General features: G+C 47.0%; 1 protein-coding gene across 1 annotated transcript in view; it reads left to right on the forward strand.

The window, feature by feature from the left end:
- The window catches only part of LOC147629211 (vesicle docking protein), a 114,891-nt gene extending 92,263 nt beyond the window's left edge, over window positions 1-22,628 (forward strand). The window contains exons 7-8 of the mRNA XM_086812473.1: window positions 6,747-7,057; window positions 22,339-22,628. Coding sequence (XP_086668599.1) covers window positions 6,747-6,878 — 132 coding nt within the window. The 3' untranslated portion in view covers window positions 6,879-7,057; window positions 22,339-22,628. The remainder of the gene's footprint in view (window positions 1-6,746; window positions 7,058-22,338) is intronic.
- Window positions 22,629-25,081: the final 2,453 nt, after the last annotated feature.

Raw genomic sequence — 25,081 nt, forward strand, 5'->3', positions numbered from 1 at the left:
CCTTTGACACTCATGTGTCCCAATCGGCTATGCCACATAGAGATTTCTGGCAGCTCGGTTGCATTTACATTAGCATGGTGACAAACACCTGCATGCATAAAGTAAAGAGTGTCCACCTTAGAGCCTCTGGCAACAACCAGTGAGCCCTTACTAATCTTCCACTTTCCACGACCAAATGTGGTAACATAATCAGCATCATCAAGCTGTCCAGTAGAAAGCAGATTCTTCTTGATCTCAGGCACATGCCTGACATCATGGAGCATAAGCTGTGAGCCATCTGAAAACACAAGCCTCACATCACCTCTGCCAAGAATCTTGCATGCATGGTTATCACCCAAATAAACCACTCCTTCATTGCCAGCAGTATACCTGACAAACAAGTCTCTGCAACCTGTGACATGAAAGGAGGCACCTGAATCAATGATCCACGAGTGCATACCATGACCACCTCTAAGAAGTGAATGGGCATCAAGTGAAGACGTAAATAGGACCTCATCCTCACTGTCACCTGCATGTGACACATTGACTTCTTCAATCTTGACTCCACTTTTGCCCTTTGGCTTTACATCTTTGGCTTCATCTTTGTCTTTGTCTTTGCCTTTTCCCTTTTCTTTTTGATCATTTTTCCATTTGTAGCATTGCTTTTTGATGTGTCCCTTCTTGCCACAATAATGGCATTCCAAATCCTTTTTGGAGCGGGACTTGCTCCTTCCCCTTTCTTGGCTTTTACCCCTTTGCTGGGATCTCCCACGTGCATTCATTGCATTGGACTTTCCAACAGAGTTGTTTTTCCTGTTCATCTCTTCTTGAAGAAGAGCACCCTCAACATCTGCATATGACTGTTGACAGCATAGCATGCGAATTGCTAGTGGCTGTCCTGAATGTGTCCCAACTCTCTGGCAAAGTGCATAAGAGAAAAGTGGCTTTGAACTCATCGTCCATTGCCAACTTTTGATTAATGACCTGGCTGACAATACCATTAAACTCATTTAGATGGGCTGCCATAGACGCCCCTTCCTTCATCTGAAGACCTATGAGTTTCTTCAACCAATACACTTTGCTTGAGGCACTTTGCTGGGCATACAAGTCCTGCAATCTCTGCCACATTCCCCAAGCTGTCTTCTCTTCACGAATGCTGAAAAGTAAAGAGTCTGACACAGACAACACGATAGTAGATCTTGCCAGCTCATCCATATCTTCCCACTCTTCAGCAGTAAGAGAAGCGGGCATTACACCCCTTTCTTTGATAGGCTTGTGCTGCTTTTTCTGGAGCAACACATTATAGCACTGGGTTTGCCAAATATCATAATTATGTGAGCCTTCAAGCTTCTTGATGTGAAGCAATGAAGAGCTCTCACCTGTGGTTGCCATAGCAATATGCAACCTGTCAATGCCTGACTCCCTGCAAAATGTGCAAACACTGCACCAAAAGCACACAAAGTGCTCACAGTTATTCTCCCAAGCTTTATCTCCCACTGCGGAAGCACAAATGCAACTTTTCTCCCACTTTATGTGATGAAATCAGCAAAATCTGGTTGCTGCAGATTTAGGACAGCACCTTAAATGTGCTCTGTTGCCCTTCCAAAGTACTGTACAGCAGTACCAATTGCTCACAAATGATGTACCAAACCTGTACCGGCAAGTACAGCAGCTGAAATTGAACCTTTTCCTCACTCAAATCAATGTGCAGCCATGGCAAAACTTGTACAAAGCTGTACCAAATCTGTACCAGCAGGTACAACCTGGCTGTCCAAATGAGTGAAAATCAGACTTTTACAGTCCCGAACACTGCATACAACAGTCCCGAACAAAAATTGGGCAAAAGCCCCTTGACTGCAAGCTGATTTCTGAGGATTCAAGGCATAAAAGTCTTGCCTGCTGCTTTGCCAAGCTCAACAAGCATAAAATCTTGAAAAGCGCTTTGATTTAAGATCAATTGCTGATCATACATGGTACATTGACGCACATGAAGGCATGCAGAGTCTTTGCGATAAATACATGAAACCCCCTTGATTTACAGGCACATTGAGTGCTTGTCAGGCATCAACACATTGCCCAAAGCATCAACTGCGAGTGCTTGCATGCAAATCAACCAAATCGGCACAAAAGCCCCTTGATTTGCACTGCAATTTGTTGCAATTTTTCCCAAATGTGCGATTTCTCACATCATACAACATGTATGAATGCTTAATTGCACAAATACATCAAAAGCCCCAAATTTCGACATCCAATTTCTTGCAAATTGATCCTGATTGTGACCAATGTCACCCAATTTTGCCAATTTTGCTCAGAAATTGAGCAATTCGGCACCTGTACCTGCTCAATTGATTGAATTGATAAGAAATTCCCAAAATTGAAGGCAAATACCTCTTAATTTTTTGAATTTCTCTGATCTGCAGGCTGAATTTCAGTTGTTGCAGGAGAAAGGGGTTGATGATGCTGCTGCTTTTGCAGAAATGGGCAATTGAAGGAGCTGCTGTGCAGGTTCTTGGAGGTGATCCTTGCTGCAGATTTGATGGATGCTCCAATCAAGCTGATGCGTTTGCTGCTGTACGGAACCCTCCGCGGTCAATGGGGGAAGCTACAAGGAGGTTTTGACCGCATGCGGAAGTAGCGGGAAGTCTTCTTGAGACTTTGGAGGCCTGGCCTTTTCTCACAAATAGAGGCGGTGACCCCATTTGGCATTACATACCACCTATGTGGTTGTTTTACCCCCCCTCCCCCTGTATGAGATAGCCCTCTCTTCATAGAGCAACCAGCCGGAGGAGAAGCAACAGTCTACTTTTATGCTGCCTGCCACTACTGTTCCCAGATCGGTTTCTGCCTACTCTGCAAGACTGCTTGGCGATGGTTGCTGCTACGAGACTGGCATGCTCGTCACTTTCTGCTATAAGATTTCTTGGCATCGGTTTCTGCCTGCTCTGCAAGACTACTTGGCGATGGTTGCTGCTACGACACTGGCATGCTCGTCACTTTCTTTCTCTATTCGTGCAACAGTCTACTTTTATGCTGCTTGCCATTACTCTTCCCAGATCGATGTCCACTTAGACTCTCTCTACTATTCACACAACGTGCTCTCAACAGAGAAGACATCGCCTTTTCTTACGCTAGATGCAAAATCTGCTTTCTCGACTCTTTTCTCACCCTCTTCTACTGCTGCTGCTAGTTCTTTCGCGTTCGCTGAAATGTTGCTGCGCAAGTGTGTTTTGGTTAAAGCTTTAATAAGCCTTATGTAAAGGCTTTGATAAGCCTTATATTAAGGCTGATCTCCTTAATGGGAGATACTAAGGTTGTTGGCACTAAGATTGTTGGTAGCATATTACCAAGGCACAATAGTGTGCAATAAAGTGATGACAGATCGCTGCATGTAAATGTACAAGAGCGGTAACCCTAAAAGGAGAAACCCTAATATTAATAAGACCGATAATCACTTGCTAGTGAAATCTCTAATCTATTCCTAATAAACTGAACTAAACTAGGAGAGCTAGACCTAAGCTCTGATACCATGTTGAAAGTATGGATCGAGCTCTTCTAAACAAAAGACATCTATCTAATCAAAAGCTAATCCTACACTAATGACAATACTAATCTAACGTGGATCAAAGTAAAGAAAACTCATAATGAGTGTGTGCTAATTAAGATACACTCAAGTATAAATAAACACCAAGATAAATTAGCTTGGATACATAAAGAGACTTGAGATAAGTGCAAGTGATATGTTTCATTACTTGAAATGGTTCCCTTTTATATGAGGAGGTACACTCTTGGGCTTGTGCATCAATGTGAGATAGATTCCTTTGCTCAAGTGGCTTCATGCTAGGCTTTGCATTTTCTTGGCTACTCATTCTCACTTCCTATCTCTTCCTTGTGCTCTTTGGCACCACATTTCTCAACATGTAGAAGAGAGGGAGAGAAACAATTTACTGTCCGCTTGTATCCCTGTGTGCCATCTCCAAAAGCAGCCCCTCTACATGTCTTTTTGCACGATTCAGCCCTGTCTCCCTTTAGTTGGAGTCAGCCAGCTCTTTTTAGCCCATGCTTTTTACCCTTTTGCCAAAAGTGGCCTTTGCTTGCTAAACACTCCTAGCTTTTGTTTTTTATCTCAACATTGTCCAAGCTTGTACGCCAGACTTGACCCACAGTCCTAGGCGCCTTATTTTGTCCAAGGATCCATGCCCAAACAGCCAATGTCCGGCCAAACTTTTTAATGAAGTCCGAACACATTTGACTCATAAACCTTATAAGTCATATGAATAATTGAAATCCCGTGACACACATGTTTTATGACCCATCTTTTAGGCAATGAATGCCTTAGCTTCCTTTTGTGGAAAATCCCCGTTCTCACCTTGGTTCTATTGTGTGTGTGGGCTTGCCTCAAAACACTGATCAAAGCGGGTGAAGGGACCAAATTGTGACAAGCCTACTGGTCCTTGGCATAGACGTAAGTCTCGTGCCACATGAGGTGCCAATCCAAGTGTAGACATAAGTCCCTTGGCATAAGGCATCTTGTTCACTATGGAGCTCGTCCATATGTCGAAAGCTCGTCTAGAGGTTGAAAGCGTAGAGAATGTCTCTACACCTATTTATGCCCGAACTCAGTGTGATCCCCTTTGGACTGAGGATGCTCCTCGTGGTTTGATAGGGTGTCATTAAACTAGAGATCCTGCCATGGACGAAGTGAAGAAAGTAAAGCGTCTGATGTGTCAAGAAAAGCTATTTGCTGATTCTTTAGAGGGGATACATAGACACCTTGATGCATTGCAAAGATTTTGTGATGAGAGAGGTTAGGGCCTTTAACAAGTCCTACGGATTGTGGGTTGGGTTTATTGTACTTTTTAGTCTCATTTAGTTGTTCTCTTTGATGAGACACCAACTTCAGATGTACTCTCAGTTTTGGTCTCATAGGCCACTATGGCCTCTTAGAGACGCTAATATATCATTTCATTTCTATGGAGGAGCCCACGTGGAGATCGTCTCATCTTATGTCTACCTTAGAGTGGTCTTCAAGGGCTCGACCTTCTCCATGCCACCATTTGCGTGCACGCCTTGCGAGAGGATACACATCCCAAGCACGCTTGGAGAGACAATGTTTCCAAGTCCACTTTTAGGAGCCTTGCACCAAGTGTTGATTGTTTTGACACTTTGGTATGTCCTGCAATGATGTATAGTGTCCCCGCTTTGGGGACCAGATCTCGGAGTGGATGATTGGCAGAGTAGAGAGAAAATGCAGGTGATGATGCTCTCACGTATGATCCGGAGTAAGCTATCGGTGCACAGATTATCTTAGCTGAGTTTGGAGCATCCCTTCTTGTGATAGATGCACTCTCAGACCATAACTTATAAAAAGCATGTATATACAGTGGTTGTAGATCGTCTCCTGTGCTTGGCTCTTTGAGTCCTCCATGTAGCTTACCTGGGAGGGGCATAGCAAGTCTTGGTATTCATGGGTGGTTAGCTGGTTTGACAGACATAGCCTTTAGACGGATCACCTCCCCCCCCTTCGAGTACAGCCTTGGTTCACCATGTCCCAGCAAGAGGTCAACCTATCCGCCTCAGAGCTGCACATGGGTGTCTCCACTAGAGCTCTCTTCGAAACTCCAATTCTACACAGCATTTTTTACGAGTTTCAGCGGATGGATTTATTGTGAGCCTTGGCTATTTTCAGAGGCACATGTCATGTGCCATGCAGATCACTGTTGGCCAGCTACGGGTATCAGCCCACCCGTCTACGAATTGCGTGGTAGAGAAGATCGCACCTCTTGGGAGGCACGGATATGCAGGGTATGCACAACAGGGGAGGTCGGGAGACGAAGGAGCATTACATGTTCAGATGCACATCGTACTATGAGATTCGGTGGAGATTTCATTGCCTCTTCCGAGATGGAGTCAGCCCTCTCTCACAGGTAATGCATTATGGATGCGTGGGTCTATACCTACTGGAGCTTTGCCACCACCGGAAGACCTTGCTCAGACGACACCTCGGGAGTTGGAACCAACTAGATGCCTCTCAGACATCCATCACAGATTTCTTCAGATTGCATTCGCCCATGCCAGAGAGTGCCTTCTAGGCTTTATAGTGTCCGAGGGATCATATAGGTCAAAGACTTTACCCCACCCGCTCATGGGATCCTTTGGCCCTACGCACCTGTGGCATCACTACTGAGAGAGCACGTTCCCTCCTGCCGCTAGGAAGAGGCCACTCCACGGGCAAGGGATGCCATCATAGCTCTATGCTCGCTTATGGAGCAGGATTGTACTATCATTGGATGAGGAGCTCCTGGAGGCCTGCGGAGTACGCGGGTCTTGCTTTCATTTCATTTTTCAGTACTCTTTGTTTCCATGTTCACAATCTACTCATGAAATTTTTGTAACACATGTTGGTCTCATAGACCCTATGGGTCTTTTGTAGATGTTAATAAAAACTCTCTCTTTCTTTCTTTCTCCTTTTGTCTTGGGTGCAACTTCTTGCTTGTACTTTTAATGCTTATTTGTCTATTGCATAGTTTACAAAGATCTTGATAGTAATCTTTTCAAGGTGTCGTTGGGGTTTGAAATCAGGACTTGGGGTAGTGAGGTGATAACCCCAGTGGGGCAATAGCCTGCTGACATTATAGTAGTTCTGTTTTGCAACTATGCAAATTCATAGACACATTGGTGATATATAAAGCTTGTACTTTTCAATTCTTATGAGGCACCTAGCTTAAAGAAAACAGGAGTGCTCATGCAATGTCTTAAATTGTCGACAGGTTTGTGAAGTTAAAGAGGCTCAAGCAGCCCACAAGATGGCGGATGGAATCAATGTGCTCTTAGGAGGAACAACTTTTCTGGCACCAGATGACATTTTTGATCTCTTGATTGGATCTTCAACCTCCTTATAAATCTTCGGTGTGGCAGTGAAAGAGATGGATGTCTTATGCAGCAATGATAGCATGGTAATTGGCGGCTGTGGAGAAGGCTACACGAGGCCATAGTTACCTCTTGGAGCACATTATGCAAACCACAAGGAGGGTGGGCAGCAAAAATGTGAAAGGTCCATCCAACAAACTGGTCTTTCAAAGTAAGTTATTTGCAGAAAAGTTCATTGTTTTGTCTATCTTTTGATTTGGCAATCTAGTTTGGAAATTAACATTTTTCTGGGAAAGGAAAGAAGAGGCACCTTCATTTAACAGTCATGAAGTTAGAGGGTGTTGGTGGCGTGCATGAAGATTTTTGGTCAGCTCCAAGACTTTTAGGAATAGCTTCCTTGGCTGCATAAAGTCTGAAGGATGGCTTCAGTTTGTAAATAGGCTGCCTGAAACTTTTCAAACCTACAGGTCCCATCATAATTGAGTTCTCTCCGAGTTTCTCCAATGAATGTACCCACTGCTGCCTGTGTACAGATGTCGATATGTAACTTGTTATGGGTTCTATTGAATGGTGGAGATTTAGTTGCAGCAGGCCTGTTATGACATATGCTAAATTATTGGAATACTGAAGGTGGCCAAAGCGTGAAGCGCATGTGGTGTGTTTTGAACTGTAACTTAGGAGCATCTACTCCTCAGCAATAACAGCATGGATGGGCTGTAGTGCATTTGGATGCCTTTGTATGGTTGTGGCTACTTGTCTGTTTGATGTGTGTACGGACGGGGTTGATTGGGCTACACAATTGAGGCAGCAGGGAGCGCAGAGCAGCAAACACGTTAAGGATAGAGAAGTGGTGTTGAAAAACGGGCAGCAGTAGTCAGGCGTTGCATTCAAGCTAATGTTAAAGACTTTTATACTTTTTTGGGTCATAGTGAAAGGTTTATGAACGTTTCATACAATTTCCTACCATGTGCTCTGAAGCAATTATGGGCCTTAAACCTAGGCTTGGGAAAAATAGAAGCTGTCCCTCCTGAATGTTACACGTAGTGTGTGTACTCTCGTGGTTGTTCTGGTGTGAACGAACTCTTGTACATGGGCACTTTTTACCTTCTTGCTGGGAAGAAATTTTTCCCCCGTGTGACCGCCCTCTTAGGTGGTGGTACTTGAGTCTTGTATACCCTAGAGCATTGTACTATCACTTCACTTTTGCTTATCCAGAAGAATTGTTCCAGCTCTCTTGCTCTCGTGTGTCTCACTCAAGCTGTGTGTGTGAGAGATCTTGGTCCCCCTCAACCCAACAGTGGTATCAGAGCAGGTGTTGTGGCTTGCAGCTGGTGGTTTTCATCTCCAAGCTCTCCATTGAAGCTTGCAGCTTTCACAGCTTTGGAGGTGGTGGTGGCCATAGTGTTCCTAGCTCCACACAGTTGGCTCCAACAAGCTCCACAGTCGTAGACTTCACTCTGGTAATAGCATTTGTAGAGCAAGCACACAGTCAGTAGAGTGTTGTAGTCAGAGCAGCAAGTCGGCAGCAACAAAGCTCATACACTAGGTTGCACTCAGCAGCCTCTGCAGCCAATGAGTCGGAGCAGCTCACAAACATCCAGTCAGCACCAGGCAGCAGGCGGAAGCAAACATCAATGTCAAACTGTTTTCATCGAATCAATCGATGCTGCACAATTGACGTGGGAATCCGTCCATCCATTTCTGTCCAGCTCCGTCTGGCAGTCCACCGCATCATAGGCATCCGACACGTGGCGATCAGCTCCTATTGGATAAAGCTAACCAGGGCTTGACATGTGATGCCCGATTGTGCACTTGTTTGGTCCAATCGTTGGTTCATCAATCGCCCGGTTTTCCCATCACTGGCTACAACAATCATTGTGCGATTCAACAATCGCCAGATACAGGAATCATCCTGATCTCCAATTACTGGTACAAGAATCATTGGCATCTCCAATCGTCGGATGCAACAATTTTTTGGGTCTACAATTACTTGATTCACCAATCGCCAGGGATCTCCGATCGAACGATTGCATTAGTCCAATCGCTCGATTGCACTGGTCAAATCGCGCGACTACGTAAGTCCAATCGCCCAACTGCTCTTTTCCATCGCCAGTGATTGCTCAAGTTTGATTGTGATTGCACAACTCGGATCGCCGGTTGCAGTAGTCCGATCATTGTTAAGGTTTGATCTCTGATTGCCCATTTGCAATCGTCCGATCCATCATCTCCAATCGCTCGACTACTCGTGTCTAATCGTCGACTGCACTCTTATGATCACCTGATTGCACTCCTCTTAGTTCATCCGATTGCACTCCTCCGATGATTACGGATCGTCCAAAATTTGGCACACATTCCGTGACCTTCGCCGTCAGTCGAGCACACTTTCCAGCCAGTAGTCTCCTTTTCCCTTACTCTTGTTCATACTTTGCTGCGTCTATTTGCAGTGGTGTGCATTTTTTGGGATAGCATAATGGTAGGAAGCAGTGATTTGTTTGGCATGCTTGCAGCCAAGGATAAGTTGGGTGGCACCAACTATTCCATGTGGTTGGTCATACATGATGCGGCATGTAAGAGTACCGTTTGAGACTACCGATACTTTAAGTACACTGTCTGCTTTGGTTCCTCTACTTGCACCTCCCTCATAGGAGCACGCCAAGTGGGATGGAAAGGATGCACATGCACATGCATTGATTGCCCTATCATGCAAGAGGCACATCATCCCGCACATCAAGTCGTGTCCTTCGGTCAAACAGGCATGGGTTATACTTGCTTCATTGTATTAGGTGCACAATGAGGGCGTGCGGCTTATCTGAGAAAACAGTTAGAGATGGAGCACATGACAGAAGGTGATTCAGTTGATACTTATATCATGAGGATCAAAGACCTCAAGGAGCAGTTGGCAAACATAGATGAGATCATTCCCTACAATTTGCTTGTATCCACAATTCTTGGTGGATTGCTTGAGTCCTTACAGAACTTTGCTATTGCCCTCCGTTTGGTTGCCGAGGGCAATGTCAACTTGTACTCCTTTGATGAGTTGGTGTCCTTATTGCTACAAGAGAAACAATCGCGGGTAAACTGTTCAGGCATGATTTCTGGAGATCAGGCTTTCGCTGCCTCACATAAAGGTAAGGGTAAGTGAGGAAAGCCATCAATGGCAAGCCTAAGGCAAGGCCGCTTCGTCCATTGACTCAGTCCCAACCAAGGATGAGGACAAGAAGACGAAGAAGTGGTGTAACTATTGTCGGAATTCCGGACACCTCATCGAAGAATGTCGGAAATGCATTGAAAGCGAAAAGAAAAAGAAACAAAACATGTCAGTGCACAAATAGCACGTCAGGTGTTGCGAAGGATGAGTCAGCGAACATACGTCAATCTGATTGGGTGTTTGTGGTCACATGTGCGTATGATTCTTGAAAGCACACGGAATGCATGTCAGTGGGCAGAATCCAAATATGTACTTTGCAGTGGTGCTTCTAAGCACATTACCTGCAAAGGGTTGTTTGTCTCTTTACGGGATGCACCTTTGGGGAGGCACTGTCATGTGTGCCAACAATGCTTCATATGCCATCAAAGGCATTCAAATTTGGCTTATTGTAGTGAATGGAGATGTTGTTACAGTCAAGGATGTTTTGTTGGCATTAAGAAAAACCTCATTTCGGTTTCACCGATTGCACAGGCAAGCTTTGTTGTTTAGTTTGTGGATCACAAATGCATAGTGCATGATTGTCATGCAGAGGATATCATTGTCATTACTGGTAGTAGGTACATTATGCCATGGCTCATACACGCTGGTATGAGAGGAGTGCATCAGAAGATGCTTTGGCAGTTGACATTGCAGTTATGATTGACAGAGAGTTGTGGCTTGCTCGGTTTGGTCATGTGAACTTCAATAGTTTACTTCGCCTCAAAAGGCATGACATAGTGCGTGACTTGCGGTCATTTCAGTGCCTATCAAACATTTGTGTGAAGGATACATACTTGGCAAAATGCAACGCACATCATTTCCCAAGGATGGATTGGTGGGAGCTGCCCACAAATTACAGTATGTCCATAGTGATGTACTTGGTCCTATGTGGATCCCATCTATCAGGGGCTATCTATACTTAGTTACCTCCATTGATGACGTTACACGCCACACTTGGGTGTATCCATTGAAGAATAAATTATAGGTTTTAGTGCATGTCACATGAGTTCAATGCATTCTTGAAAGAGAGGAGTGTTATACACCAATGTACTGTGCGATACACACCTCAGCAAAACGGTGTGGCTGAACGCAACAATAGGTCTCTTATGGGGATTGTATGTTGTAGGATTAAAGGCCAGAACCTACCTTATAAATTTTTGATGGAGACAATCATGTGTGTAGCTCATAGTTGTTTCTCGTACGCGTACGAACCTATTCGTACGTACGAGTCGTACGGTACGATACCGTACGAATTCGTACGATATCGTACGGTACGAGTTAGGTTTTTTTTTTTTTTTTTTTTTTCCCCAAAAATTTTTTTTCCCTTGAAAAAAAATTTCCAAATGCTTAAAAAAAATAGAAACCCTGCTTTACGAAGATCCCAAATGCTCGCAATACTTCGCAACTTTCGTGTCCACTCAGTATTCCATATGGGGTTGTGGAGAGACCTAAAAAATCTGGTGAGGTAGACTGGTAGTGTACACTTGATTGGTAGGATGAGAGAATCTTGCTACATCACTTGGGGATCCCTGGTATAGGTAGGCTAGACAATTAGATTCTCAAGTTATGCACAAGGGAGAACATTTGGACATGGCCATTTTGATCTAGAGAGGAGTCCCTAAACTTATCACCCTAGATGCACTCCTCGTATTTGTGCAAGGACGGTCCCTTAGTCATAAACGCTACACTGGGAGACCTTTGGTATTGCATTACCCATCCAGGTTCTTTTTTGGAGACAATCGGGAGATCCAACCGGGAGAGACACATATCCATGTACTGGTTTCTCAAGCACTGTAGACTCCTCCCCTCCCAATCTTCCCTCACATTCAAGCTTGAAGCTCCATAGCTTGTAAGTGTAAAAAATAAAAACCGTATTTTATCGTACCGTATCCCAAAATTTCATATCGTACCGAATATTCCCGTACGGTATCGTACCGTACCGTATCGTATTTTCGTACCGTGACAACTATGGTGTAGCTTATGTTTTAAATAGATGCCCCACCAAGCTTTGAACATCGTGACACGGTATGAGGCTTGGAATGGAAGGAAGCGATTGGTGAATCATATGCATGTGTTTGGTCGTTTAGCATATGCTCTTGTGCCATCACCACACACCAAGCTTCAAGACAAGGCCATGAAATGCATATTTGTGGGATATAGTTCCGAAAGCAAAGGGTATTGTTTGTATCAGTCTATGACGGGCAAGATAATAGTCAGTCGGGAATTCCAAAGTGGTGCACCAGATTCTGACCATGAGAATCAGCCTATTGAGGCTCGAACACCCCAAAATCGTTAGCTTGAGTTTCAACTTTCAACCCATTGAGCAGCTAGATGTTGATGATGCAGCGGCCGAGGAACAACCTGTTATCAAGGAGGCCAAAGCAACCCCAAAATGACTGTTAGACACTTTGCAGGACAACAAATTGTCCGCTCCTCTACCTGGTAGAACAAGATCAGCTACTCGCCATGCACAGGGCTATTTTGTTGATTAGGCACTCTTAGCTACAACATGCAATGAGGAGCGTGTTTCTTTTGAAGATGCTTCAGAAAGTGAGCATTGGATGGATGCCATGCAAGCAGAAATCAATTCCATTCATAAAAATGGCACTTGGGAGTTATGTGAAATGCGCGTAGGCAAGTGTGCCATATGCACTAAGTGGGTTTACAAGCTTAAACACAAATCAGATGGCAGCATTGATCGCTACAAGGCAAGGCTAGTCTCAAAGGGGTATGCCCAAAAACAAGGGATTGACTATGAAGAAAACCTTTGCGCCCACTTCACGTATGACTACCATACGTTGTGTCATTGCATTATCATGGCATTAGCAGCACACTTTGATTGGCAAGTGCATTAGTTGGATGTCAAAACAACTTTTTTGAATGAGGATTTACAAGAAGAAGCGTATGTCACCCAACCTCCGGGTTTTATTTAAAAGGGCTCAAAGGGTAAGGTATGCCGTTTGAGTAAGGCCTTGTATGGTCTTGAAATAGGCACCACGGGCATGGTACTAGAAAATTCATGCTCACTTGATTGCTCTTGGTTTCAACAATAGTTTGAGAGCACGCTTTATGTTCGCAAAGTTGGTGAGTTATTCTCATACTTTATGTGGATGACATGCTTTTGATTGGTCTCAATGAGGAGCAAATTGCGGCTCTCAAGGCTGACTTGCAGCACTCATTTGATGTGACTGATCTAGACTTTTTGCACTATTATCTGAGCATACGGTTTGTATCAATTGAGGGGGGTCTTATCATGCATCAGTCCAAGTACATTGGATAGCTTCTTTAGAGGTATTTGAAGATTGCAAGCCTGTTTCTTTTTTTTTTTTTGGGAAAAAGATCCTTCTATTAGTTAATGAGAAAACGCCATAAGGCTACAAAGCTCACCTCGCAAGGAGGGATAAAAACACAGTGAACTCCTGAGCTCCACCCCCGTGGCTGGCCGCTCTCTGGGGGGGGCTACCTAGTAGTACATATGGGAGGTGAGAAAAGCCAGACTGGAGGCCTGTAGTGCCAAGTGACATCCTCGCCCCTCGCGGTGAGGAAAGGGCCAGGCTGCCAAGTGCGGAGGAAAGCCTTGCGGCGCCCTCTCATGCGATCCGAGTCGCCCTGGAGTTTCCCCCAAGGTGTGAATGATGTCCACCCAGAGGGCCTGTATGACCTCCGCCGGTGGAGTTGCCTGGCGGTCAATGGCCTCCCTGCATCGGGCTCTCCAAATGTGCCAAGCCGTCATGCTGCTGATCAACTCCCATCTGTGCCCGACCCCCTCCTGAGGGGCTGCCGAAGAGAAGTCTGGCGTCGGAACCACCGCCATCACCCTGTCAGAGACCTGGATGGCCGCACTGCCAGGGACGTCCTCATATCCAAGGGCCGGGCCGCTGTCCGTGGCCCAAGCCACCGCACCCCACGTCACCAGCATCTCACCTGGTGAGCTTGCAAAAACCATCCTGAGAGCGCGCTGCCAGACCTGCTGTGCCTGTGGGCAATCCCATAAGCAGTGCCGCTGCGACTCCTGTGCATGGCCGCACCGAGGGCAGGACGCTGGGTGATTGCCGAAAGCTAGCCAAGCCCCCACAGCCAGTCCTCTATGCGCTGTGAGCCAGATAAACAGCGTCACCTTCCGGGGCCGGAAGCTGGCCCAAAGGCGCTGCCAAAAGTCCCGAAGAAAGGCAGGGGAGAGCCCCTGTCGCCGCCAATGCTCGGCCGCCGCCGGGGTGCTCGCTATCCTGTGTCTCTGAATCCGCCACCCCAGCCTCGCTGTGTACTGAAAAAAGGGGATGCCTGGGCTGGTGTGGGCCAAGTAGGGATCTCGCCAAAACCACTCACCTCGATCCCACTGAAGGCGAATAAGAGGCCTGCTGTCCCAAGCCCATAATCTCCAAGAACAGTCCTCCCCTATCGAGGCCGGTGAGGGGTCTACATGCCACTGTCTCTGATGAAAGCCGACCACCCGCACCCTCTGAAGAATACATCCCTGGAGCCCATCCAGATCTAGTTGTGTCCTCTGAAGCTGGCCACCCTCTCCCACCTCGAAAGTGAGTGGGGCGACTCTCTCCGCAGTGCCGCAGACCGCTAGAAGGATCTCATGCCGAGTAAAGACACCCATCCACTGTGGAGGTGGAGGGTCCTGTACTGGGGTCCGCCACTCCCTGGGGATGGCCGCCTCAATGTCCTGTCTCATCAACTCTCTGCCCCTCATCCCACTGAGTCTCCTCTCCTGAGCCTTTAGAGGCAGCTGCTGAAAACCTATCTAGTCGTCTAGGGACTGGGCTGGGCCTGAGCTCAACGGGCCCCACGACACGTGAGACCGCGATCCAACCATATGGCCACTGGGGAGACGAATCAAGGGGTTCCAAATCAAAGGCTGCCTCAGGCGCTCCTCATCGGTGCCCGGAGGAGTTTGGAAGAGTGACGGCCTCAGATGCGACCAGGCCCTCAGAAGGCTAGCTGCAAAACGCTCCTCGAAGCCAAGGCCCACTCCTCTGGATCGCTGCTTTGTAAAGATCCACCTGATGCTGGGGGTCCAGGGGCCGCTAAGAGAAGGGGTGCGGCTGAGCATCCTGGAAACAAGAAACTCCTTCCACGGCTCAGCGCCTGGCAGGAGGCCACGAACTACCAACTTGCCAAGCAATGCTCGGCTTTGGCAAATAGGATCAACAATGCCCAGGCCGCCTCTCTCCCTCGGCTGAGTGATCACCGCCCATGCCACCTTGGCCCTGGCGGGCCGCCCGTCGCCACCGGACCAAAGAAAGTTCCTGATGAGCCTCTGCACCTGGCCAATGCATGCCCGAGAGAAGGCCCAGCAAGAAGTGATGTACCACATAGTAGCAAGCAGAACCTGGTTGGCCACAACTACTCGGCCAGCCAGAGATAAACGAGCGGTACTCCAATACAGAAGCTTCTTCCGAATGCTCAGAAGAAGGGGGGCTATCTGCTGCTCCGGAGATATGTCAATGCCCACATAACATCCCAAATAACGCACTGTAGTGCCGGGGGGCAGCCACTGAAAACCGTCAACTGGCCTCCAAGTCGGGGGGGGCATAGAGCTGACCCAGAGCCCACACGACGTGTGCCAGTTGATCAAAGCGCCCGAAGCTCTGCAAAACCTGTCCATGGCTAAGGCGAAGTGGCGGAGGTTCTCCTCACCTCCCTGAAGATAGACAGCAGTGTCATCCGCAAACTCCGAGTCTAGGAGCTCCTCCGAGGTGCGGATGGGAAGCTGGAGGCCCCGCAAACCTGTATCCTGTGCCGTCAAAAAAGTGCTCATGGCCTCCGCCACAAAAAGAAAAAGAAAGGGCGCCAAGGGGCACCCCTGCCGCACCGAGCGCGAGAGCTGGAACCTCTCTCCGCGCACGCCCTGTATCAGCACCTGGCTATGAGCCGATGAGTAGAGTGCAGAGACCCCACGGATCCACTGAGGGGGGAAGCCCATCCTCTCCATAGTGCCTTCCAAGAAGGCCCAGTCCACCCGATCATATGCCCTCTCGAAGTCGAGAAGGAGCACTGCCAGATCCTCCTGTCAAAATCTAGCCAGAGCCGTAGCCTCCCAGAAAGAGAAAATGTTATCCAGAATGCTTGTATCCTGGATGAAGCCAGTCTGCGTGGAGTGGATATGTCCGGAAGGTGAGGCTGAAGCCGCCTGCTGATCGCCTTAGCTAGGACCTTGTAGGCCGTGCCTAGCAAGGTGATCGGTCTCCACTGTCTAATCTCCAGTCTGTCTCCTCCCTCTTTGGGGATCAAGTGGATCAACCCCTCAGCCATGCTGTCCGGCATGACTCATGACTCCATAATCTCCTGGAATGCCAATCTGAAGCCCCTGTGTAAGAGGCCCCAGTATCTCTGGAAGAAAGCCACCGAAAGACCGTCCTCTCCTGGGCATTTGCCCCGAGGTAATGCCTGAAGAGCCTCCTCCAGTTCCGTATCCGAGAAGGGGGAGAGAAGGGAGTGCTGTAAATGGGCCGGCACAACCGGTCTCGTGAAGCTCCAGACTGCCTCCCGAGCCTCTCTCACCCTGTCATCTGCTGGCTCAACAGAGAGAAGGTCCCTGTAAAAATCTGTGGCTATAGCCCGAACCCTGGGGGGATCCACCACAACCTGGCCATCAGCCTGCCGGAGACGCCTGAGACCCTCTCGTCTGAAGCGAGGCCCTGTCGCCTCAAAGAAATCTCGAGTCACTCTGTCTCCAGCCTGTGTCCAAAAGGAAGCCCGAGCATGGAATCGGAACTCCACCCTCCTCTCCTCGATGGATCTGATCTCCGTGCGAGCTGACTCCATCTGCTCTGAGATCCAAGGGCTCGTAGGATCCCTCTCCTGGAGTCTCTGGAGGGACGCTAGACTCCTCCGTAGGCTCCTCTCCTGCTCTCTGAAGGCCTCCAGCCGGTCCAAGGCAGCCTGTCTGAGCATCTGGCTGATCTCCTGCAAGCCACTGGCAAGATTGCTGGCTGCCGATCCTCTCCTGAACTGCAGCTGCTGCCAGACCTGCTCGACTCTGATCGCAATCTCGGGCTCCTCTATGAGACAATCTGGAATCCGGACGCTCTGGCCCTGCTCTCCTCTCGTGGGGTCCTCGATCTGGAGAAGCACTGGATAGTGGTCTGAAAACGAGGAGCCTGCAAGTATGCCCACTGTGCCACCTCTATCACAGGCCCACTCATCAATGTAAAACCTGTCGATGCGGGATAGGTTAACTCCTGTGGCCCGTCTATCCGAGCGCGAGAAAGATAGACTCCCCTGCAACCTGCCAAACTCCGGGAGAGTCCACGGATCCTGGCCTCTCACCTGAAGCACTAGTTCCTCCCAGGCAGCGAGCTCCAGCCCATGAATGGTCTCGTGGCTGCCCCCCATCCTGTCCTCTGCATCCTCCAGCATGTTGCAATCCCCTCCGAGGCACCAGTGGTCTGCCAAGGGGAGGGACTGCCTAATGGTGCTCCAGAACTCGGCTCTCCCGGTCGCCCCATTAGGGGCGTAGAAGTTGAGGAAGCCAATGCGGTCTTCCCCAACCCGAAGGATGATCCACTGCGCACGACCCTGGACCAGAATGCTAGAGTCCACAACCTCGGATAGAAGCTGCTCGCTGATTGAGATGCATACTCCACCCTGGTTCCCCTGGGAGCCATATGCCGGTGACCAAAAAGTGTGACTCCTGCTTGGCAAGATCTTCCCGCAGGTGCGGGTACGCCCGGCAGAAAGGTGGTGCTCCTGGATGAAAAGGATATCTATGGGTCCTCCAACGAGAGCCCTCTGGATCTCCTGGCGAAGTCTGCCCCGGCCAATGTAGCAGCGATGTCCACCGAGACCCTGGATGTTCCATGAGAGGATCCTCATGGATGAGCTATGGCAAGTGAAGCAGCCTCCACTGGCTCACCCCTCTCAGCCGGCCCGGATGATCTGCCCTCCACTCTGTGAGTCTTGGGCGCCGGCTTGGAGGGAGAATAATCACTGTCGGTCCGGGTGCGGAGTCTCTCCAAAAAGAGGGTGACCTGTCTCTGTGTCCAGCCCCACTCCGCCTTCGCCCTGTCCAGGGCATAGGCGTGAGACCAATCCTCTGCATATATGTATCTAAAGGTAGGCTGCACCCTCGGGGCGGCATGGAGGAGAATCAGAAGCACCGCCTCAACTGAGGTGTGGACCGGATCCGCCCGCCAGTCTCCTATACCAAACAAGCTCATGCGGGCTGAGTGTAATCGGGTCTGCAATAGGTCCGTGAGCCCCAAGTCACTGAAGTGAGAAAACTCCAGTATCTGATCACGCAAAACTTCCTCTACAGAGTTGCAATCCCATGCTGTGTCTGGGGCAACACTGAGAGGAAAGGAGAAAGCCACCATGCTGCTCACCACAGAGGGAGAACGAGAGGGATGGCACACCACGCAAACTCGCAAGGGCGCGACCAGTGTCTCGAACGGGCCAGCGTCCAGCTGGAGGCACCTGAAAAAACCGTAATCCACTGGTAGCCCCATCACTCGCGGGGGCCCCCCAGGGGAGGCTGGAGAGAACTCTGTGGCGGGCGAAGCGAGGATCGCCATCTCCACCGGCCCGGAGTGGCGGTGGAACAGCCGCTGGACTGAGCTCTGGCCTACCCAGCTGCGTCCGCTCTTGAGGCCTCCTCCTTGGTCTGCAAGATAGTGGGTAGCCGTCCGATGCGGAGAGAGCTTCGCGACCTTCTGCAAGGCAGCCTTGTTGGCGTGCCCGCCAAGATCGTCAGCGTAGATTTTTTGGGACGTGGCTACTATCAGGTGGATTTCGAGTCCCCACACGCAGCTCAGATGGTGCTGGCTCGGAGCCCCATTGCCCTCCGCTCTTCCCGGGCGTTCCTGGCGCGATGGACTCATGGTTTCGACCCCGCTTCTGACCCGCTAGCAGGCGCGACAGGTTTCCCCGTCACTATCTGTTTTCCTGGACTCCGTAGGGAGTACTTGCCCCTCTTGTCATCCATTGGCAAGGCGTTCGGGCAGGTGGTGGAGACGCCTCAGACAGCGGCTTCAGTGATTGCTCGGGCAGCAGGACTCCCGGCCATTCGGGTTGTGGTTCCGTCACCGGAGTCCCTCCCGAAGACGATCCTTCTCCCTTGTCTTTCTGGAGGACATATGATACAGCGCGTGGAGTATTCGGGCCCTCCCGGCCAGTGTTACATATGTCGGGAGATGGGCCATCTCGCACGCGCCTGTCCCCGCAAGGGGGCTCATCCTTCACGCTATGCCGCCTCCGGACCCCCTGCAGGAGACCCGAGGGGTGGCCATCCACTTCAGAGACCGGACATCCCTGGCTCGTCACAGCAGGCGCCATCATCTGACAAGCAGGCCCCGGCGGAGGATGCCGCGCAGTCCCAGGAGGCTGGCGGATGGCAGGAGGTTCGCCGGCGGAAACGCCCGGCCCGCAGGGACCGTCGTCGCAGACGCCAGCAGGCAGCACAGGCTGGCGGACAGGCTGGCGGACAGGTGACTCCGGCTGGCGTACAGGCACCTATCCGCACTTATGCTCCTGTCAGGGATAGGCGGCCAGCAGGTCCCACCCCGATGGACGAGGATTCAGACTCAGTGCCCGTTGAGGCCGCTGGTGGAGCCTCCCACGTGGAGACCCCGCTCCCGCCTCCCCCCGCGGGGGCCCCCCCCCCCTCCTTGGAGCAGATTCCTGAGGATCCTAGGCTGCAAGCCTGTTTCAACACTTGTAGAAGCTGGATTAAGGTTTGCATTGGAGGATGTTGGAGAACCATTTCATGCCTCTCTTTATCAGCAGGTTGTGGGATTCTTAATTAACTTGTGCAATACTTGGTCGGATATGTAGTTTGGAGTTTCCCAGTTGAGAAAATTTATGCATAGCCACGGCACAAAGCATTGGCAAGCCGTGAAACGTGTCTTTCATTATCTCAAAGCCAATGAGACATTGGGTCTCTTCTATGGCAGAGGCTCGCCATCTTCCTTGCATGCTTTTATAGACATCGATTGGGCTAGTTGTTTACACCACAAGAGTGTCCACTAGTGGCAACTGTTTCATCCTTGGTGGATCATGCATATCATGGCTTAGCAAGAAACAACCTACTGTGGTCACTTCTAGTTGTGAGGCGGAGTACAGTGCAACATTTATAGCTATAGTTGAATGTGTATGGCTCATATGCCTATTGGTTTGAACCACGCGAGGGACAACAGTCCTCCACTCCCATCAAGGTTGCATAAGTACGACGTACCTTATTATAAGGTACGTTTTAGTGTACAGTACGGTACTATACTGTACTAATGGATCTGTACGTGGCAAGTTCCCCCCCCCCCCCCCCCCCCCCTTCTCCCCCCCGACTCACCTTTTGCCCAAGATTGTCCCATAGTTATCGATTTTTCACTGCCCATAGGCGCCCGCCTGGAGCCGGTTATTTATCCACCTATAGCGATGCCGCCGAGGAAGCACCAAGGGGGGTTTTGAACCCAAGACCTCTTGGTCCTAGGCAAACACCTTCACTACTTGAGCTATCACCTCATTGGCAAGTACGTGGCAGTTTTAAAAAACATTTTGGGCCAAAAATAACCCTAGGCTGGCCACTGTCGTCGATTTTAGCTGACTTATGCAAAGTGCGAACATAGCCATTCCTCTCCATTGATACAGACATTACAGCGAGAGATGATGAAATCTCAACCCGTACCTGAATGCGTACCTCACCGTACCGAACCTTATCGTACTTTTCCACCTTGACTCCCATCTACACTGATAGTCAGAGTGCAATGGCAGCTGCGAGGATTCTAATTTTTCATGCTCACACAAAGCACATTGAGGTGCATTATCATTATGTCAAGGAAAGGCTGCATGCTGGTGAGATCGACATCGTGTATGTGTCTACACAGGACAATGTGGCAGATCTGTTTATGAAAACGTTTGACGTCTTTCGCAAGGTTTTAGGCTTACTACCGTGTGGGGATTGATCTGCTATTCCTTGTATATGTTAACATCATTCACTCCAAGGGGGCTTGTTACACCTGTTGTGTATGTTGTGTATACTTTCGTGGTCGTTTTGGTGTGAATGGACTCTTGTACATGGACACTTTCTACCTTCTTGTTGGGAAGGGTATTTTCCCCGTGTGACCAACCTCTTAGGAGGTGGTACTTAAGTACCCTAGAGCATTGTTCTGTCATTTCTTACTTTTGCTTATTGAGAAGAATCGTTCCAGCTCTCTTGCTCTCATGTGTCTCAGGTTATGTGTGTGTTTGAGAGAGATCATGGTCCCCCTCCAACGTTGGCTTAGAGGAGAAAGCATGCCACATTGACCACCAACAAAGCGCCCCCCCCCCCCCCCCCCCCCCCCCCCCCCCCCGCGGGCCCGGTGATTCTGCGGGACATGCTCAGCTTGTACGTTGGTGGTGGTCAAGTTGTGCTCCTTCGAAGGTCTGATTTGATTTTCTTCGTATATATATATTTTTGATATATTTTTTCACCATCGATTCGTGTGTCTTCTCCTAAGGAATAGAGGCTCCACAAGCATCATCTTCCGAACCTCCACGTCCATAGTCGCACTATCCTTTCTTGAAGTTTCTATTGAGAAGGAAGAGGAAGAAGGAGACGTCGAGGTCTTGGCCAGTGGACATGACTTTGAGTTTCATTGAGTCGAATAGCGACAGGTACTTCCATGGAGATGGGTCTCGAGACGTGGAAGCTTTCATTCATTGCAATGCAAGCAACGACATATTCATGGTGAGACTATAACCAAGGCATGTATATGGGCTAAGGTCTTGAGAAGCTCGCGCAAATATGATACGATGCACTATCCTTTGAAGTGCAATCGAGTTGGCATCTTCTTTCTAAAGCTTTGGTGAAGAGGTTCAAGATGGATGAGCAAAAGAGGAAGGCTCGGAAGGAGCATGAAGACATCAAGCAAAGCAACTTTGTTCCAAGAACAGTATGAGCTTCTATGGCACAACTATGAAGGTATGTTTGATGAGATGGATTCTTTTCATGCGCTGGTCATCGATGGAGGTAGACTATAGCACAAAGATGGAAGGCCTTATAGCACCCTTGTACTTATCTCAACCTGGGGTAATGATAGGATTATTGGTTTGCTGGATTTTGCTACACCCAAACCTTCAGATTATATCTTCATCAAGTTGAATTAATTATACCATCCCCCCTTAGCTTGTGTAGAGGTATTTTTATAATCCCTTATCTGTGATACATCCCTTCTGTAAATTGGAAGATACAAATAAATAAATAAAATTTGAAACAAATTTTATGGATCTATTCACTTTCTAAAGTTTTTTAAAAAAATCACTTACGTATATAAATTTATATATTACTTTGTGAAAATTAAAATCCGTTCTTGTGTTTTCAGGTGAACCAACCCTCTCAGATAATACACGGCTTGTCGAAAGGATGCATGTCCACAGTCGTCCTGATTTTCTTTGTATTTTTAAATATAAAAAAATCACAAGTAGGAGAATCGGTTCCGTAAAAAGCAAGGAATGTACACACAATCACCTCTTTTCTACAATTCTCTCTAGATATGTCACGTAGTAAAGAGTTATTTTTTAATTTGGGTTCCATTTTATATTCAAGAATTTTAATTTTATCACCAAATACAATCCAGGGGAACCATAATATAGATGATTTATAGATGAAAAACAATGCTCTTAATAAAAAAGAGTCAGAAAACGCTACCTCACTGGTATTGCTTGTTACATTATGAATAGGATGCCTACACAAGCCACTACACCTTATTAAGAACTATGATCCTCTTTCTAAGCATTTCGTGGTTAGTAGAGATGTAATGTTTAATAAGGAAAGTTAACTTTACAATCCAAATCAATCACTACTCTTTAGCCAAAAGCTTACTTTTTTTTGAAGGGGGTCCAATTCAACAATTCTTTGAGCCTACAAGATAAAAAAAGAACAACTCACCCATTGGCTAGGTTGATATATAAGTTCAATTCATATGCATCAACAACTTAAGAAACTAACTATGCATGGATAACTAGTATGTTGTAGCTACACAAGTCACCTTGCTATGAGAATACATACAACGATCCTTATTGCCAAGTAGCTATGGATGATGAGATCGTAGCCCTAATATAAAATGGTACATGGAATTTGTTCGTCTTGTGAGCGAGAAAGAAACCAGTAAGTTGTAATTTGCTTTATAAAGGCAAATACATTGCAGATCGCTTTGATTGACATGTCTAAAGGCTAGATTGATAGTACATGGATTCATCCAATTGTATGGAATTTACTATGAGAAGATATTCTTTTATGTGGTCAAGGTGGATAACACTATATTATTTTCTTTGTCCCAAGTACAGAAATGAAATTGTATAACATGGATAATAAAAGTGCTTCTCTAAATGATAATAATGATAAGAGATCTATATGGAGCAGACATAAAGTTATCTAATGCAAGCTCAAAAAGAGGCTTTATAGAGTCAAGCAAGCATCCCGAAGTCTGTGAGGGTAGATAATGATCTTTAGTTACCAAAAATAATGAGAATGACATTATTATTTTTTCTATGTTATCAATATACACATGGGACGCAAGTAATGGTGCTTTGCTAGAAAACCTTATACTTGACATGCATGCTAAAGTTGACACGAAAGGATCTTGGTCTCAAGACATTGCTTTCATTACACATAAGAAGCAAGATATGTTTCTTTGATAACAAAGCTCAAAAGTATTTGCATTGCATTTTCTAGAAGTTTAAGATCGTTGATTGTAAACAAGGTTACGGAAGTATGAGGAGTAGCCAAGAGAAAATGCAACACAATATAGGGATTTGGTTGGGTCTCTTATCTACCTTACTATTAAGCTAATCCGAAGCTAAGCTAGATGTTGTGTTCTTTCATTGCTATCAAAGCTCTAGGCTTAGATCTTAATGCTTTGATAAGAAGATTAATCATTTTTGGATTACTGTTAACTCAATTTCTAAAAATATATTTTCTAGATCACGATTAGTGTTAATTATTTTTTAATTAATTTTTAATATAGTTTTCAGATTTGCTAATGTTTTGATTTGAAAAGATTAGCAATGAAATTTTTGTTAGATCTGTCAAGAGAATGCAAAGACAGTGCAAAAATCGAATCTTCAGAAGAATGGACAATAGTGAGTGTTCTTGAATAATCTTTCAATCTTTATCTTATCTTTATTGTTATCTTGCAAGAAAACAGTGCTATACAAAAGGTTTTTTCCATGCAAAGGACAATACACTTGACAGTAGACAAAATCTTGTAACAGTTTTTGATGGTTTATCGCAAATTTTGATGCCTAGAAGCTACAAGGTAGTTAATATTGCAAGGTTTGTGTAAAATGCATAACAATTTTATGCTTAAAAGTAACTTGAACAATATCTTGGCCAAGAATTGAGCCAATAGTGCAAGATTAATACTTGTCTTATGATAAGTGATGAATTTAACAAAGCTTAGTGTCAAATGCAAGATTAATACTTGTCTTATGATAAGTGCAAGATTAATACTTGTCTTATGATAAGTGATGAATTTAACAAAGCTTAGTGTCAAATGCAAGATAACCTAATGCATGCAAGACCGTTTCCATTCATGTATATAAAGATTGGTGAAATGCACAACCAAGTGAGAAGTTCAATGCATTCAAGGAGTGAGGCAAGAAAGAAGACTTGAACATTCACAAATAGGTGGTGTAAAGTCCATACATACATGGTATTCAAGATTCTTTCACAAGCATCATTACCCTTGGTTTTTACAGGCTCAACAAGAACACTACTCTAGTGTTATTGGCATAGCCATTCTTGGTTTTACTACTATCACCTAAGAGGACATTAAAGGGCCTTGAAAACAACAACAAAGCTTAATATGATCACAAACAACCAAGCAGCTCTTGACAACAACAAGAAGCTCACATAGTCTCTTCATTGTGCTATAGCAGTCCTCACCATTGGAATGCAAAAGGACAAAGCATCATAGCCTTGTGGGGCTCAACAAAAAAAAAATGCACAATGCTTTGATTGACATGTCTAAAGGCTAGATTGATAGTACATGGATTCATGTCCAATTGTATGGAATTGATTATGAGAAGATATTCTTTTATGTGGTCAAGGTGGATAACACTATA

The sequence above is a fragment of the Cibotium barometz genome, chromosome 18 (assembly GCF_041138505.1).
Source record: "Cibotium barometz isolate CiBa-2024 chromosome 18, ASM4113850v1, whole genome shotgun sequence".
In the NCBI taxonomy this organism is placed as follows: Eukaryota; Viridiplantae; Streptophyta; class Polypodiopsida; order Cyatheales; family Cibotiaceae; genus Cibotium; species Cibotium barometz.